The sequence below is a fragment of the Sander lucioperca genome, chromosome 7 (genome assembly GCF_008315115.2).
Source record: "Sander lucioperca isolate FBNREF2018 chromosome 7, SLUC_FBN_1.2, whole genome shotgun sequence".
NCBI classification, from domain to species: Eukaryota; Metazoa; Chordata; class Actinopteri; order Perciformes; family Percidae; genus Sander; species Sander lucioperca.
The window spans coordinates 23,071,758-23,089,116 of record NC_050179.1 but is presented as its reverse complement, the minus strand read 5'-3'; the positions used below and the strand labels follow the sequence as shown (position 1 = coordinate 23,089,116).

The window sequence follows — 17,359 nt, the reverse complement described above, 5'->3', positions numbered from 1 at the left end:
TTAAGGCCTTGATTGAGGCCCTATCTCTTACCCCTTCTTGCTTCATGGTGTGAAGGCTCCCGTTACACAGTCTAAAGAAGTTTATGCTTATTACAAGTAGCAAGAAATAGCAGGAGGACACATTCTGTGTCTCTGTCTCCCTCTGAATGGCTGTCACAGATTATTTAAGTGTGCGCTTGACAGTCAGTGGAGGGGACAGTCAGGGTAGTCCAAAGTGTAGAGTGACATCAAACTTAGCCGCCTTTTTTTCCCAGAGCGTTTATTTGTGGAACAGGAAGAAGTTCTTCATGTGGTGCATCTTTTTATAAGTGAATCCGCATTGAGCTCACTGTGCTATGTAACGAACAAAGTACATACTGTAGATAGAAAAAGAAAAATGTAACAGTATTGTAAAGCTGAAAAAAAACCACACATCCCATTTTATTTTTTCTCTCGTTAGGGTGAACTTGTACGAGCTCATCAAAAAAAACAACTTCCAGGGCTTCAGTCTCGCTCTCATCCGCCGCTTCACCCACGCTCTTCTCAGGTGCCTGCAGATGCTGCACAGGGAAAAGATAATCCACTGTGACCTCAAACCGGTACTGACTTATTCTTATACTTATTCTTGTGATATAGAATATGAAAAACAATTTAAAATATAGTCAACAAAACCTGATGTGGGCCACACCTTTCGACTGAATCACTGTACTGCTGCTGATGAATTGAACTGCAAAAAAAGAAGTCCCCAGAACAACAGTGTGAATTTTGCTCCACCTTGTGGAGCAGTATAATATTGCAGCAGCATTATATAAAAGTGTTTGTGCTTCTACTTGTGAACAGGAAAACATCCTTCTGTCTCAGAGAGGGCCAGGGAACATCAAGGTGGTTGACTTTGGATCAAGCTGTTACGAACAACAAAGAGGTAAGAGCATGAAACTCAACGAAGAGAATAATGTAACTATACTTTTTATTATGGGTGGGGAAAAATTGCGTCATGTATGTATCGTGATTTTTTAGCGACAATTTTTAAAATGAATTCTTTCCTCCAGAATCTTTTTTTTTTTTTATACCAATAATTCGCCTCAATATTTTCTGTTTATACGGTACCGTCGACAGCGACTACATAATTTCCATTTCCAGCAAAACAGACAGAAAGCAGAAACTGCAGAAAATACATGTTATGTGCTTATTTACAAATGAAATAAATGTCAGACTCACTGACTGACATGTGATGTGTATTATTTTTAGAAAACAATTAATTTTTAGGATTGTCTCATGATATATTGTCTCCATTTGTTTTTGGTAAAGAAGAAAAAGAAAATCGCAATACTCAGTACTTTTGCATCGCAATACTTCTAGAATCACAATGAATGAAAATAGCAATACAAATGGAATCGGCACCCATGTAGAGTGAAGGAATTGAATCGGGACAACAGCATATCGTCCCAGTCCTTCTTTTAACCATGTCGGGATATTGATAGAAATGGTCCACAGAACTTCTATCTTCTATATTCTATCCTGAGACCTCCCTCACAGTCTCTTCTGTCTTTTCCATTAGTGTACACCTACATCCAGAGTCGCTTCTACCGCTCTCCTGAGGTTATCCTGGGTCACCCCTACAGCATGGCCATCGACATGTGGAGTCTGGGTTGCATCCTTGCTGAACTCTACACAGGCTATCCTCTCTTTCCAGGAGAGAGCGAAGTGGAGCAGATCTCCTGCATAATGGAGGTGTGACATGGAAATAATTGTGTGTCCACATATATTTTTGCAAATCTCACAAAATGTGAAGGCATAACAATTTTCCAATATGGGCTGTTGAGTTGCTTCAGTGTGTTAAGGTGTCCTGATGTTTTTGATTCACAGGTTTTTGGGATGCCTCCTAATGATTTTGTTCAATCAGCATCGAGGAGGAGGTTGTTCTTTGGTGAGAATTTATCTTCAGTTTCAGACGTTTTTTTAATATCTTATTTCGGTGGATATTTGATATGTTGCACAACAAACAATGTAGACTAGATAAATGAATAACTAGGCCAGTACTTTGCAGAAGGTGTTAGATAACGCTATAGGAACAATGTGCCAAGACAGTAAATCAGTACTGTGTTTGACCATTGTGTGCAGACTCAAAAGGAAACCCCAGGAACATCACTAACAGTAAGGGGAAGAAAAGGAGACCCAACTCCAAGGAGCTGTCAGCTGCTTTGAAAACGAATGATGCTTTGTTCTTAGACTTCATCAAACGCTGCCTCACGTATGTTCACCCTAAACATCTTTCAAACCACTTTTTATCAAGTATGCTTCAGTGGTACTTACTTAAAGATCAAATACAAAATCTGCACTTGCAGACTTACATTTTTTTTCTGTGTGTTTTCAGTTGGGATCCAACCAAACGTATGACTCCAGATGAGGGGTTACAGCATGAGTGGATCCTGGAGGGAAATTTCAATAAAGTCCGCCCGAGAGCCAGGCCCACAGTGAAGAAGGCCTCCGACAGTTCGACCAGCAAGCCCGGTAAGAGTACTGTCCGTTTCATCAGCCATACTATATACTTCAGATAATACCCACATTATCCACAATACCCACAGCATTTTGAAGTAAAAGTAAGAATTATAAATACAGCTAAAATAGAGCAAAGACTTGCCTTACAAATCTGTACAGTTCAGGTTGAATGGGTACATTCTGCTCACAATCAGCAACTATGATCTGATGCCATAGCAGCAGACGTACCGGCAGAGTTGTTTTGTATTCATCTTGAGCTGACATGTAATGTTGTTTGTTTCCATGGTACAGTGGAGAAAGTAAGCTCAGAGAGCAGCACAACTGACAAGCTGGAGAGAGAGGGCTCAGCCACAGGAACAACGATGGCCCCTACCGAGCGTTTGCGGCCCATCGGGGCCTCCGCGGAGGAGGAGGTGTGTGAGAATGAGGATACCAAGCAGCAAGAAGGAGGTGGAGAGAGGCCTGTTCACATCATCATCAAGCCTCAAGAGGAAGTGGGCACAGAGAGGAAAGACAGCCAGGGGCCGTCTCAGTGTTTGCCCCCCATCATGTAACAGTCAAAAGGGAATTGTGCTGCGTTCAAGTGGCAAGTGTTCCGGCTCTGTGTCCCACTCCCCACCTGAGAGAGATTGAGTTGGTGGAAGTAGAAGTGAATGGACCGCTGAGAGAAAGTCGCATTTGTTTGTCCCTGCACACACAATAAATGTAAAGGTCCTTCATGTTCTCATTTATTACAAACACTGCCATGTTGCTTCTGTGTCGACATGACGTCACAAAACAACATGTTAGAGAAGTCCGAGAATAGTCCGAGTTGATGTTTTCTACGGACAGGTAGGAAACCAACCCGTTCCCACATTCTCTGAACAGAATATATGGATGTATGGAGGAGATACACTGATCAGCTGCAAAGAGGGACATCTTCTATTTATTGTTTTAAGTATACAGTCATAGTGTTTTATTTTATTCTGTGGAACTTTGAGTTTGTATGACAGTGAAGTCCATCAACCAGTTGTTCTTTTTTTTTTATAAAGGACTTAAGGTGCAGTTGCAGGCATTCTGTTTAAATGTGTCACGATTAAGACACCAAGCTGTCTGCCACATAAGAATGCACATGTTGAATTTAGATCAAATGGTTGGAAACCTACAGCATCAACTTTTTGCAAGTCGCTGTCGCCTGTTTTAATTTAAAATTTAATTATATTTAAACTGTTCATTGATCCCCAGTGGGGAAATTACAATTTACACGCTGTTTTTTTAAATCACTACACACAGGCCTGAAATACACACACATGCTCAGAACCTATTCATGCACAAATGGAGAGTGAGTGGGCTGCCAGTGCTGGACCAGCGCCCTGAGCAGTTGGGGGAGTACGTTTTTTACGTCTCTTGATGCCTTGCTCAAGAGCACCTGGCAGTGCCCAGGAGGTGCATTGAAATCTTTAATAAACAGGTAAGACCATAAATACTTTTACTTTTCTCAGTCTTCATGTTAAAACCCAAGTAGGTGATTTTAAAGGGTGCATGTGTATAACATTGATCAAATCTTTGTTTTTGCATTTTATTCTTTTACACAATTTAGCATTTCTTTCATAATGGTAAAATATATTTAAGAAGTGTGTGCAATAAAGGCTGAGCCAAAAAAATGTTGTTTTTTTTAATCATGTTAAAGAAATAATTGTCATGTTCTTTTTAATCGTAGAATGTAGTTGATGACATATAGATTATTAATGGTTTCACGTATTTATTGTGGAATATGTTTGATCCTGTTGCATATTTGTTTCACAATTGAATTCAACAATCATAACATATGTATTTGTAATAGAATGTATTGTATATATTTCTGCTGTCATTTCCTATGTATGTGTAATACAGAACATATTTTAAGAAAATATTTCAGATATTTGTTGAGGGTTTAGACAAGGTTTTACTTGTTGAAAATATTTTGTATGTCTGTGGTATTCAAAACATGTTTTTATATATTAGAAACAAAAAGACAATCCTGTTATTGATAGTTTGTGCCTTGCAGTATTAAACATCTTGCACTTTACTACTGTGTGTGTACACCTGAATTAGAAACCACTGGATTCTTCTTACCTGTCAAACAGACAAGGGTTCATACTACCCTGCCAGGTTCCCTTTTATTTGACAAAATGATGTCTCATCTGATGTGACAGAACATGATGAAACAATTGTTTCATTATTAAACATCTTTTTTATAATGATTTATGTCTTTAGTCGTCAACAGAGATCGAATTTTAATCTAATATAGACCTGTGCCCTTACTATCTATCAGCTAAGCAACAAGAGATCCCGAGAGGGGGATTGTAGCTGAAATAAGAAAAGTTACCATACTGTAGTTATATACATCTTTATGTCTTTTTGTCTTTTATGATTAAATAAAAGGTTGTTTCAAAGAGCATATGCTTTCATATTTCATAATTTGTATCCTCGTTTTTGTGTTTGTGTTTTCACGATTCTACTTGAAATGATACTGAGGCATCGTTGGCACATTGTTCAATTCTGAATCAGACCACAGACTACATGCAGTTTAAAACCGTACCCTTTAGTTGTAAGGTGTACAGTAGTAGGCTAATCGTTTTCACATCCTAAAACGTTTTTGAAATGACTGCTGCTGCTGGCTACAAGTTAGCAGTCAAACACAATAAAGGCTGTCACTTAACGGCGTTTTGAGCTAACGTTAGCAATCAAACAGTCATAGATAGCTACAACGTTTTTGAAATGACTGCTAGCTAAAAGTTAGCAATCAAACACAACAAAGGCTGTCACTTGAATGGCATTTTGAGCTAACGTTAGCAACCAAACAGTCATAGATAGCTACAACGTTTTTGAAATGATTACCATCTTCTGTTATTGTATGTAAAGAGAAACGTTTATTATTTTATAGATTTCACAAATTTCAGTACGACACGTTATGCCGTAAACAGTTTAAATCTGAGCATGCGCGACTCACATCTGCACTCAACTCACATCGGGCAGTGACAAACACAATTAAACATAACTGTTTTTGTGTGCCAGCAACAGGAGCTCTGGTTGGCCAGTTGTTACCTATGTGGCATTGTGCTACCACTGGCTGCTGTGTGCAGGGACACTGTCCCTGGGACAGGTAGTGGCAGAAGTGGCTTGAGCCCTTATTACTTTGAGTTATTCGGTGCATCATAAATGCTTATTTAAAATCAATACATCTATTTATTATAATTTATATAAGATAAGAAGATATGATTGCAATGGTAGGTCTTCTATTGCTATGGCCTATACATAGCCTCAAGTGGCACACTCCAGACTCCATAGTGTGGGGTCAGTCAGATACAATTTTGGCTGAAAAAGCCAAAATTGCCAAAAGCCAAAAGACTGGGAGACAGAAATCATTATTTTTTTACAGTGTATGATCTCCTAACAACTTCATGTGTGATAGAAATACCTAAATTCCAGACGTCCTCTTAGGCCTTCTATAACATGTGTGTTGCCCATTGACTATGATAATTAGACATTTTTATTTAAAAACCTTTTTCATTGTTAAACCTGAGGTTGTATTTCTTAGACTTGTGTCTGCATGTTGACATAATTTTTTTAGCATTGTTAGGACCACGAGGTTTTTTTTTAAGTGTGCGCTACGCTACGCTACAGCTCAACAATGATTGTCAGTGTACCACTGCCGTAAACTGACGTGTGAGTATTTTGACCCGCACGCTATGCCGTAGTCGGAAAGATGGCGACCTTAGCGCTGGTTAGCCGTCCTGTGGGTGTCCTTCCAAAGATTTCAAGTGAGTACTGTCAAAACAGTAAGAATTTGATAATTACTCTACTATCTTAGAATATAATGTTGTGATTTCAGATCTTTACATATGTGTCATGCTAACCCGGCCTCACAGTTAGACCACACACTCGGCTCGAGTGACCTTGCTAACAACAGGCTCGGGGCTTTAGCTAGCTAGCTAGCTAGTAAGTTAGCTCACATTTGGATCTTTGAATAATTAAAATATTATCAGCTAAGTTACCTGGCCATATAACCCCCCGCATCACTTTGTGGATTAGCGTTAATAAATGAAGGACAATAGGATGAGCTTTCCAGTTGGCTTACGTTGCATTGACCTGACGTCTGTTATAACGTTAGCTAGTGGCTCAAAAAAACATTTGCTGTTTTTATAAACATTGGTAACGTTACCTTAACGTCATGATAGGTTGTTACTCAGGAAATAGCTAGCTACATCAACGGCTTTGGATGAGTAGCTAACTGACCTGTTGTTTTACAGCGAAGATGCTGACAATAATATGCGGCTGACACAGTGACACTGAGCTAGCGTTAGTTCCTGTCAACTGATTTTCTTTATTATATAACTTAGTATTTGTCCACAACAGTCTAAGGTTACTGTTAATAATGTTATTATTCAAAAGGAAACATAAAGCCTTTCAAGAGGCTTTCTTGCTTATGTGTTGTTGATTTGTATCTTGTCAGTGCATACAGTAGTTAACCAGTCTACAGCTAGAGAGAGAGAGAGAGAGAGAGAGAGAAACACAATGTGTGCAAAGCAAGAAATATAAAGTACAATACCACTACAGTACAATGCACTGTTACACTGAAAGATTTGTTTCTAATACCTATCCACCCCATTTATTTATACCTATTAGGTTAAATTACAGTGAGCATTAGTAACACCGCTAAGTGTAATGCCATACAATTAAAGAGCTCCACAAACCTCTATAAAACGGTTTCAACGACTATTCTAGCCATCATGAAGACAGGTTTTATTGCTTGAATTAGTTTTAGGCAATCATACAGCTTGATGTGAATCAAAAGCCGTCGTGTTCCTCTCATCTTAATAGGTAGCTGCTCCTCTGCTGTACTGTCAGCTGCCTCCGTCACCACAGTCCCGCAGAGGAAGCTCCACCATGCTGTCATCCCCAAAGGGAAAGGAGGACGCTCGTCCTCCAGTGGAATAGCGGCAACAGTGTTTGGTGCCACAGGTTTTCTGGGTCGATACGTGGTCAACAGGCTGGGTGAGTTGAAAAATATAGCGTAAATACTGATGTTAAGTTATATATGCACACTAATATTGACTTAACATTCAGAAACCTGTGTTGTTGTTTTTTTTAGTTTGTGCTTGTAAACGTCACATCCTGTGTCCCGATATCCCACATAAGATCTCATCTCAGCAATGAGAACAATTATATATTGTAATGTTGTCTGAGGCTATGTTTAGACGGAAACGATCTGAAGAGAAAACGCAAAAGTGGCGTTGCGTTCTCACTGTTTATAACAAGAGTTTTGGGGGGAAATCTGCGTGCATATGGTGACGCAAAAGTGTGTGAAATTCGATGTAGTATGCATGCCAGGCGGCTAGGTGGCACTGCCACACAACACCTTCCTTCTACTTCTTTCGTTAGTAGCGCCAAACCAAAACATGTCGAAGTGAACGACAAAAGCTTGTCTGGAAAGACGAGGAGGTGGAGTTGCATGTTTGTCTGATGATGACCGGCACAGTCGACCGTGATAAGCCACAGCACAGCACCCACGGGAGCACTACCAATATCCTGAGCCTCGCAGCCCTTCAGCCGCTGCTTGAGAGCGAGAGGCAGCGGGCAGAGGAGGGTGAAGCAGACCCTCCTCTGCCCGCTCGCTGCCACTCGCTCTCTCTCTTTCTCTTCATCCGCAACGTTGTCACCTACTCTGGCTCAAATGAATAGCCTACATATGGTCATTGAACTATAACAACCTTATCCACATTGAAAATCTTTTAGATAACAGGAGCCTATAATTTCTGTAGCCTACTCCGTAACAACTAGACTACCTGGACACCTTTTTCTCGTCACTCTCTACAACGCTGTCTTCAGACTATTGCGTTTTTACCCTTTAGACGGGAACGCGACGGTGGAGCGTTTTTAAGATTTCCACTCTGGAGGGTGGTTTCACTTTTTTGCGTTTTTAAGCCCCAAAAACGCCGTCGCCGTATAAACGAAAAGGCACATCTGATAAAATATTTTTTCCTTTTCACCCGCAAGCGTCATCGTGTAAACAGGGCCTGCGATGTCAACATGTTATCCCATTAAGGAGGTCCTACTCTAGAGTTGTTTGACTTGCATTCAGTAAATGATGGGGTATAGAGATACAATGATATTTAAGAGCAGTTTACCCAAGGGGAATCTGAACAGCCTGTTTAAATCAAGACAGTAAATGTAGGAGACAGTATCCAGAACAGGATGGGTATGTGAAGACTGTGGTTTTAAAACTCAATAGCTGACATGAGCTGCTTGGTATTTTTCCCCCCACAAGGTTTTATTTTACTTATTGATACCCAGCCAAACATTTAAACACAAATATAGCCTCTAAGACACATTCAAATGTTCTGGGGCCCATCACTGCAGTTCATTTATATGTTGAAATTTGTTTAATGTATTATTGCTATCAAATAACAAGTTACCTATATGTGTGCGCCTTTTGTGAACTCATGACACAAAGATGTGATGGTATGTGTTTATTAACTGATCATTTGCAGGTCGGATTGGCTCTCAGATTGTACTCCCTCACCGCTGTGATCAGTATGACATCATGTACCTCAGGCCCATGGGTGATCTTGGACAGATCATTTTCATGGTAAGATGCATACAGAGATCTTGCAATGTTAGAATCTTTAAACCGCATACCTAATATAAATAATCAATTCAGAGCCTTAAAGGCAGGGTTGGTAAGGTTGAGAAGCTAGCGAGATTTGAAAGTAGCATCTCCTCTGGGCTCTGTCTAACCCCTCCCCTGGGTGCACCTTTTTCAGAGCCTATAAGTTATTTATAGCTGTCGGGGTGTAAAGACCATTTCAAAAAATATATTAGAAAGTGTATATTGGAAAACGTTACAAATCCTACCTTTTAAATCAAATGCAAATGTGTCGTCTCTGTTCTGTCTTGTTGCAGGAGTGGGATGCCAGGAACAAAGAATCCATCAAACGGGCTTTGGAGCACTCTAATGTTGTCATTAACCTAGTGGGCAGAGAGTGGGAGACAAGGTACACATGTATGCTGAAGCATCTGATTTATGATATTATGATATTGTTCTCATGGAATAGAATTTGAAGCTTGCTTGGAGATGAGGTATAGGTGACTTTGCCGAATGGGCATGTAAATTGTAAGCAAGCATTGACATGCAAGTATTTCTCCTCTTTTTGTTTACAGCAACTATCGCTATGAAGATGTCTTCGTGACCATCCCTCAGCAGATTGCCAAGGCAGCCAGAGCGGCCGGCATCACAAAGTTTGTCCACATGTCTCACCTCAATGCTGACATACGCAGCCCATCCAAATACCTGAGGAACAAGGTAGAGAGCTGTTTTTCCACACTGCACATCTCTCTTACTCAGTCAAACTAGTGTGTCAGTGTTTCTGTTGGACGGTATACTGTTTAAGCCAGTGAACGTTAACCTGTGTTATTGTAGTTGATCATTGTGTAAAATGTCCCTTTACCATAGGCTGTAGGAGAGGCAGCAGTGAGAGATGAGTTTCCTGATGCAATTATCATGAAGCCCTCTGAGATCTTTGGGCGTGAGGACAGATTCTTCAACTATTATGCAAGTAAGACAGTTGTTTTTGTCCGTTAAAACCGGTCACAGACTGTAATCGACGAGTATGCCAACGTGTCGGTCTCTGGCTGATAGGAATGTGACACGTTTGTGAATGTTACTCCAACCTTTTTCAGTGGTTTGGTGATGTGCATTAAGTGGACGCTCCAACTTACTTGTTCCACAGTATGGAAAATGTTCCCTTTGATAATGTGTGGCTTTAATCCATTTGTCAGACATGCGCTGGTTTGGCAATGCTGTTCCACTCATATCGCTGGGGAAGAAGACTGTGAAGCAGCCTGTTCATGTAAGTTTGTTGAAAGGAGGCAGCTATTCTAATATTATAATAACTTGAAACTTCCAGAAATATTTTCTGAAACTTGTTCCGATACCGGTGCCTGAACTTAAAAAAAAAAAAAAAAACACAAAACACACACGTGGCTTAAGCTACCAGTTTTAAGTGAACTTGCCGAGCAGAATGTTACGTTCCGGTGTTCCTCTACAGTGAAATACAGTCACAATTTACACCGTTTAACGTTGGCTGTCAGCATTTTAACCGTGTTTAATCCAACTAATAGCTAACGGTAGGCTAACGATATCTGCTGTCAAGTGTAATGTTTACTAGCGTCACATGCAACAATGTTTCTGTTGCCTGTAACATCCGTTTCGGAGCATCAGAGAGAAGCGCAGGCATTTAAGTGCCACCAAAATAAGGGGCCGAAATCCGCGTTGCTATTCGGTCAGGTAGATACCGGTTGTTGGGCACTGGTGCCGTATTAGCACCAGATTTGGGAACCCAACCCTACTCACGAGCAGATGATATCATTGCACGCGTGCAGATATTACTCTTCACGCACAAATTTCAACAATCAAGAGTTGAACAGGCAGCTGCGAGTCTGAAACAAAAAATAGCTAAGTAGCTGATTCTGTGTAAGGTGCCTAACTGAAGGTAGCGTCTGCATTTGATTTGGACATTAGTGACACACCTAGTACTTTAAAACAAACTGTCTAATCAACTTAGGTTTCCAATATTTACACTTGTCCCATTTTGTCTAAAGGAAACAATGCACGCTGAATAAGTACTCACTGAATGTGCTTATCACATGAACCCAAATAATTATTTATATGAAATTTAAAAAAAAACACTAAATATATTAACACATCTCTGACTACCTTAACAATTTATCTTATTTCCCTTACGCAATTGTTTAATAGTTTAATAAATACTCAACAAAACCGCAAAGGAAACTCTGCCACAATGTGCATGTTTTCTATGCTAAAAGTATATATTTATAATAAGAGACTGCACCAAGCAGACGGACATAGTTTCACTAAGAATTTGTGTATTTTGCAAATGGCAATACATTATTTTAATTCTTTTGGTTTTTGTCTAAAGGAAACAATGCACGCTGAATAACTCTACTCAATGAATGTGCTTATCACATGAACCCAACTAAACCATTTCTTTTCTCCCTCAGGTGGTGGATGTGGCCAAGGCCATTATCAATGCTGTCAGAGACCCTGATGCTAATGGAAAGACGTATGCATTAGTTGGGTAGGTGGTTAGCAATTAAATAACTTTGTTTGAAATGCTGTGCCTTGGAGTAGAGCAAATGCTGACATTTGAAAATGGGTAACACAAATCATTTATAAATTTAAATGTATAGCTCAATCAGCCATAATCACCATAATTTGTACTGAGCAAGAAGTCCTGGGTGCAATTTACTGAATTACAGAAGTACATTACAGGGCAAAGCATTGCGCTTCATTTGCAGTCTTAAAGGTTTGTCCACAAGAAAAAAAGTTGGAATTTAATTCAACTTACAAGAAAGGTGAATGGCAGCCTGGGAAAACCCTGACCAACTTCCGGCAAACTTGAGATTTGCTCTGCAAGTCAGTCTGGCCAAGAGACCATTCAAGCCCATTTCCAATTTTTCCAAATCGAGGCACCAATCGCAATCGTTTAGGCTGCGCTATATAGCGCAGCGACGGTACCCAGAGGCATTTGAGCGGCGTCTGTTGGTGACGCCCCTTTGGAAATGAGCTGTGAATGAACCGTCCCCAGACCCACTCTGTTACAACTGAGAAGGGTCTGGTGTCACCCAGGCTACCTGAATGGCAGCAGTGCACTAAAAAAGACACGTTCAGAAATGTGTATTTAACAGTCGTACTATTTTCATTTTACAAAACAAATCTTGGAATCATTTTCATTAGTAAAAGTTTTAAGTTTGGAAAGAGAGGTGTTAACTTTAGACAGGGATGCATGTAAGTGAAAGCTAGAGAGTACCTTGTTTGCATGCAGTGCCTGCACAGAAATGGCCTATTAAAGGATAGGAAACCTTGTGTCAACATATGTTGGTGTGTCGTCCATGCCCTGTATTTGTGGACGTTTGAGCACAGATTTTCTTGATGAGGGCTCTCCTTCTTAAATTGTTTTTGTCCTGTTTTCCCTTGTCTTCTAGTCCCAACCGTTACCTCCTTCACGACCTGGTAGAGTACATCTACGCAGTGGCACACAGACCTTTTGTGCCCTACCCCCTTCCCCGCCCACTCTATCAGTAAGTGCATCAGGGTTGTTTTGGTTTTTTTTTTACAAAATTTCCAGAGAAGAGGCATCTTTCATGTAACTAACTTAAGCATTAAACAACACAGATGGCATGTTGGTGAACAAAACAAAGGAGATGGTTAACTGTTGCTTGCATTGTGTGTACCCATATGTGCTACAGTAATAACACACACACAAGCAGTTGTTTCTCACAGATCCTATTCGACATTCTGAAGAAATATATTTAACGTGTCACTCGCTCATCAAAATATTCCCCTACAGAGCCACTAGGTCTCGTGACTGTACAATCATGTGATAGTTTCTGATTTTTACTTTCAGCCTTGCTGCTCAGTTTTTCGCAATGAACCCATTTGAGCCCTGGACAACCGCAGACAAAGTTGACAGGGTAAGACAACCAAGATGTTGATATACTGTCACTTGAAACTTGAGGATTTGTGCCACCAACTGTTGCACACTAATTCTGTGCTGCACTTTTATTTTCCAGTTTCACACAACAGACCTGAAGTACCCAGGACTTCCTGGTCTGGAGGATCTTGGTATCACTCCTTCCACTGTAGAACAAAAGGCAATTGAGATTCTGCGTCGCCATCGCCGATTCCGTTACCTGGAAGCTGACCTGGATGAGACAAAGCCAGCCAAGACCGTCAACTATTAAACTACCAACAACACCAGGGCAGCCAGAGGATGTCAGTGCCTCTGATTGTCTTTAATTGGTCTTTAACTATATTCTGTACATACATTAAAAAAAGATATCCTCTAAGGGTTGTCTTGAGGGTTTTTCTTGTTTGTTGCATATTGTTTTTATTAGACATGAACTTTACCATTACAGTCCCTCTAGAGCAGGGGTCTTCAACATTTTTTTTTGTTGAATGGAGTAGGGACCCCCTACTACATACAGTATACTGTATAACATTGAGTTGCATATTAAACTGCGTCAGATGGATATAAATGAATGGATATTATTACATTATTTAAACATGTTTTAATGTTAAACATACATGTTAAATTGAAATTTATTGTTAAGAGGGTAACCCCTTGAGATGAAGCATCTCGTTTTCAAGGGGGTCCTCAATGTGGAACAGTTTTCTTAAAGGTCCAGTGTGTAACGTGTTTAGTTGTTTATTATCAAAATCTGTGTTGCCCGTTCACAAACTTGTCCTTTTTCATGAATATTTATAAGTATTCCTCTTGGCTTGAAATTTTACATTTGCATTTCCATGAACTGGGGTAGACGCTCCATATTCATGCTCCATCTTGAAATACGTTAGCCAGTAAGGGACATACAGGACATACTGCTCCACCTTTCGCGTTTTCTCTGTCACATGATAAACTCACAGGTGCTGCTAATGCTGCTAATGGGTATCGTAGCTTCCCGGCCCCGGCAAGTTTGAAGAAGGAAACATGGAGGACCACACATATTCAAAATCCATATTTCAGGAACAGGAGTCTTCTTCTTCGCCCAGAAAAAGAAAAAGGATATTGAAAAGAGCAAGAGACCGGCTTTTTGAAGCGTGAAGGCTGCCATAGTTGTAATACGTACTTTGAACTACGTGGTGCGAGAGAGTTGATTGCGATATATGATCTCAACGCTAGATGGGAGAAATTCCCACACATTGGACCTTTAAGCTTAACTATATGGCCGCCATAGTGGCTACCTTACCCATGGTAGCCTAAGCTTATCTTCAATGTGTAAATTAAATGTTTTGTGTATTCACAAATAGGCCAATTTTTGGATTAAAAAACTATTTTAGTATTTTAACATAATATGGTGGCCCCCCCTGCACTAATTTTGAGTATCTCCTGTTGACCATCTCTTCTCTGTTCTTCGTGTTCTCAGCGAGAACCCATTGGTTTTTTCCATTTTATTGTTGAACACAGAAACACCGTGAAAGCTGGAGGTGGCGTGCTGCTGCAACGATTCTTAACCCTACTGCACTTTCCTGGAGGGGTCAAATTTAGGTTCAGACTTCAATACAATTAAGAAATGTAACAGTACTGGGCGCCCAGGTAGCTCAGTTGGTAGAGTGGGCACCCATATATAGAGGTTTATTCCTCGACGCAGCGGGCCGGGGTTCGACTCCGACCGGCGGCCCTTTGTTGCATGTCATTCCCCTTCTCTCTCCCCAAAATACCCCAAAAATTATCTTAAAAAAGAAACGTAGCAGTAGCCTACTTAGCAAGTATCTGACAGAGCTCAATCAGTTTAAATTAAAGTGCTTAAATGTATAAAGCTAATAAAGTACTTTATTCATTCCTAAAGAAAATTGCAGTGTAACAGCAGCCAAGTCACATCAATCACAAAAATTAGCTAAACAATAGAAGTAAAAAGCTAAATTATGTACAATAAAATAAAAACTATACTTTAAAATAATACATACGTAAGTGGAACAGTGACTGCCGAGAGGACCATAATCTTAATTGTAATATGTGTACAATGATAGTTCACTCTCAGTTGAATTGGAGCGCAAAGAGTAATATCTGCACGTATCAAATGATATAATTTGCTCTTGAGCATGTTTTATCGCGCTCGCGAGATATTTCATTTCATTTCATTTATTATACAGGAAAATTTAAAAGCAACAATTAAGTTACAATAAACGGGCCTGACTCAGTTTAAAAACTGGTTTACAGCAGGTTCCTGTTCTGCAGCAACATAGAACAATGAACACAATTTCGGCACATTTATACAGGACGTTATTACTGACTAGACAGATGCAAACAAATAAAACATTAAATACAGAAAAACAAGACTAAAAACAATACATGAACAAGCAGTGTGTGCAATTATGACTATCAAGAAGAAACAGTTTATATGACTTTTTGAAATATGTGATGGATGATAATGTTCGAATGTGATGGGGAATGTCATTCCAAATTTTGGTGTAAATATAGAAAAATGATTTCTGACCGTAGTTTTGTATGGGGGAACTGGAATGAGTGCCCGTGAGACTGATCTAGTGAAGCGCAGTGGTCTCATATTGTGTGTCGGAAGAAGAACTGTAAGTGCTGGTAAAGAGCTATTTTGAATCTGAAAATAAAATGCAATAGCATGGCTGTTTACGTAGTTCTGGTAAGTCAAAGCATTTGTGTGTGTGAGTGCACTGCAATGATGAGACCACTTTGGAAGATTACTGTGGATCTTAAGTGCTCGGTAGTATAGTCGTGCTATTGGTTCAGTAATGTCCTTAGTGGTAAGAGACCAGATATGACATAATCCTGATGCCATGGGTGTGTGCATGGCAGTAACAGTCTCTCACTTTGTGAGGTTGTTTACAATGAAGCCATCATTGCCAGTACAACCTAAAGTGAAGCTAAGTAGCTGAATCTGTGTAAGGTGCCTAATTGAAGGTAGTGTCTGCATTTGACAACAGGAATGTTGCAAGACCAAATACAGTGCCAACGTTTTTTGAAGAAAAAAATCCCCGTGTCCTGAAGTAACCAGTGTGACATTTTGCCAAGCCCCGAGTTATGTTAACAAACAACAAACGGTAAAGCATGTGGGCTCTGAAGGGACTTCATGGTGTATTCAGATGCACCTCGTTAAACTCATGGTGCATTCAAGTGCACCTTGTAAACTCTGATGAACTTAAACTGTTGTTGTAAAGCACCCTTCTGCCATCTAGTCGCTATTGATGTGGCATTGCCGTCACTGCTGATTTTTTTTATTTTTATTGAATCAAATTGGGATCTTAAATCTGTAAGTCAAACCGAATCGTGGATTTGGAGAATAGTGACAAACCTAGTACTTTAAAACAAACTGGTTGTCTGATTAACTTAGGTTTCCAATATTTACACTTGTCCCATTTTGTCTAAAGGAAACAATGCACGCTGAATAACTCTACTGTGTGATGTGCTTATCATATGAACCCAACTAAACCATTTCTTTTCTCCCTCAGGTGGTGAATGTGGCCAAGGCCATTATCAATGCTGTCAGAGACCCTGAAGCTAATGGAATGACATATGCATTAGTTGGGTAGGTGGTCAGCAATGAAATAACTTTGTTTGAAACTCTGGGCCTCGGAATAGAGCAAATGGCGACATTTGATAATAGGTAACATAAAGCATAGTCTCGCTTTGCCACACCATCCACACGCTGCGGAGCGGAGGAGGGTCTGGCTAATCCACACAGAATTCCAGGATGGGAGAAAAACGTGCTCTGGCACTTTAACATTTCCTGGAGAGGTCAAATTTAGGTTTAGACTTGAATACAATTAGTAAATGTAACAGTACTTAGAAGTAGCTGACAGAGCCTGATCAGTTAAGAAATTAAGTGTTCGGATGTATAAAGCTAATAAAGTACTTAATTCATCCCTAAAGAAAATTGCAGTGTAACAGCAGCCAAGTCACATCAATCACAAAAATGAGCAAAAAATACAAGTAAAAAGCTAAATTATGTACAATAAAATAAAAACTATACTTTAAAATAATACATAAGTGGAACGGTGACTGCCGAGAGGACCATAATCTTAAGTGTAATATGTGTACAATGATAGTTCCAGTAAAGTACTGTATATAAGTATTGCAAGTAATAAAGACTGACCCACATATGCTCCAGGTTGTCATTGATAAGATATTTGCATGTTGTAAAACCAAACATGATTAAAATCAAGGTTCAACATGCTTGTAGGCACAGTAAATACTGGTGTACTTTGTCCACCCTCAAGTCAGCAAGGTACTATTAGGCTATAGGTGCTTTCCGACCAGATAGTACTTGTACTTTTTAGAGGAAAAGTACACTTCTAAGCAGTTCT

The 17,359-nt window shown here is 39.9% G+C and overlaps 2 protein-coding genes across 4 annotated transcripts in view; both read left to right on the top strand.

The window, feature by feature from the left end:
- The window catches only part of dyrk4 (dual-specificity tyrosine-(Y)-phosphorylation regulated kinase 4), a 33,736-nt gene extending 28,839 nt beyond the window's left edge, over nt 1-4,897 (top strand). For 2 of the 3 annotated variants that reach the window (XM_031304977.2, XM_031304976.1), the window contains exons 8-14: nt 440-578; nt 820-901; nt 1,538-1,710; nt 1,846-1,906; nt 2,101-2,230; nt 2,354-2,490; nt 2,770-3,032. In XM_031304977.2, coding sequence (XP_031160837.1) covers nt 440-578; nt 820-901; nt 1,538-1,710; nt 1,846-1,906; nt 2,101-2,230; nt 2,354-2,490; nt 2,770-3,032 — 985 coding nt within the window. Of the gene's footprint in view, nt 1-439; nt 579-819; nt 902-1,537; nt 1,711-1,845; nt 1,907-2,100; nt 2,231-2,353; nt 2,491-2,769; nt 3,687-3,903 lie in introns of those variants that run through there. The other variant, XM_031304974.2, reaches the window with a different exon arrangement.
- Nucleotides 4,898-6,128: 1,231 nt separating this feature from the next.
- On the top strand, nt 6,129-13,368 carry ndufa9a (NADH:ubiquinone oxidoreductase subunit A9a). The gene is made up of 11 exons (XM_031304971.2): nt 6,129-6,260; nt 7,321-7,494; nt 8,991-9,088; nt 9,403-9,494; nt 9,661-9,802; nt 9,953-10,055; nt 10,279-10,349; nt 11,521-11,597; nt 12,505-12,600; nt 12,927-12,993; nt 13,093-13,368. Exons 1-11 carry the CDS (start codon nt 6,206-6,208, stop codon nt 13,261-13,263), a joined length of 1,146 nt encoding a protein of 381 aa, XP_031160831.1. The 5' UTR covers nt 6,129-6,205; the 3' UTR covers nt 13,264-13,368.
- Nucleotides 13,369-17,359: the final 3,991 nt, after the last annotated feature.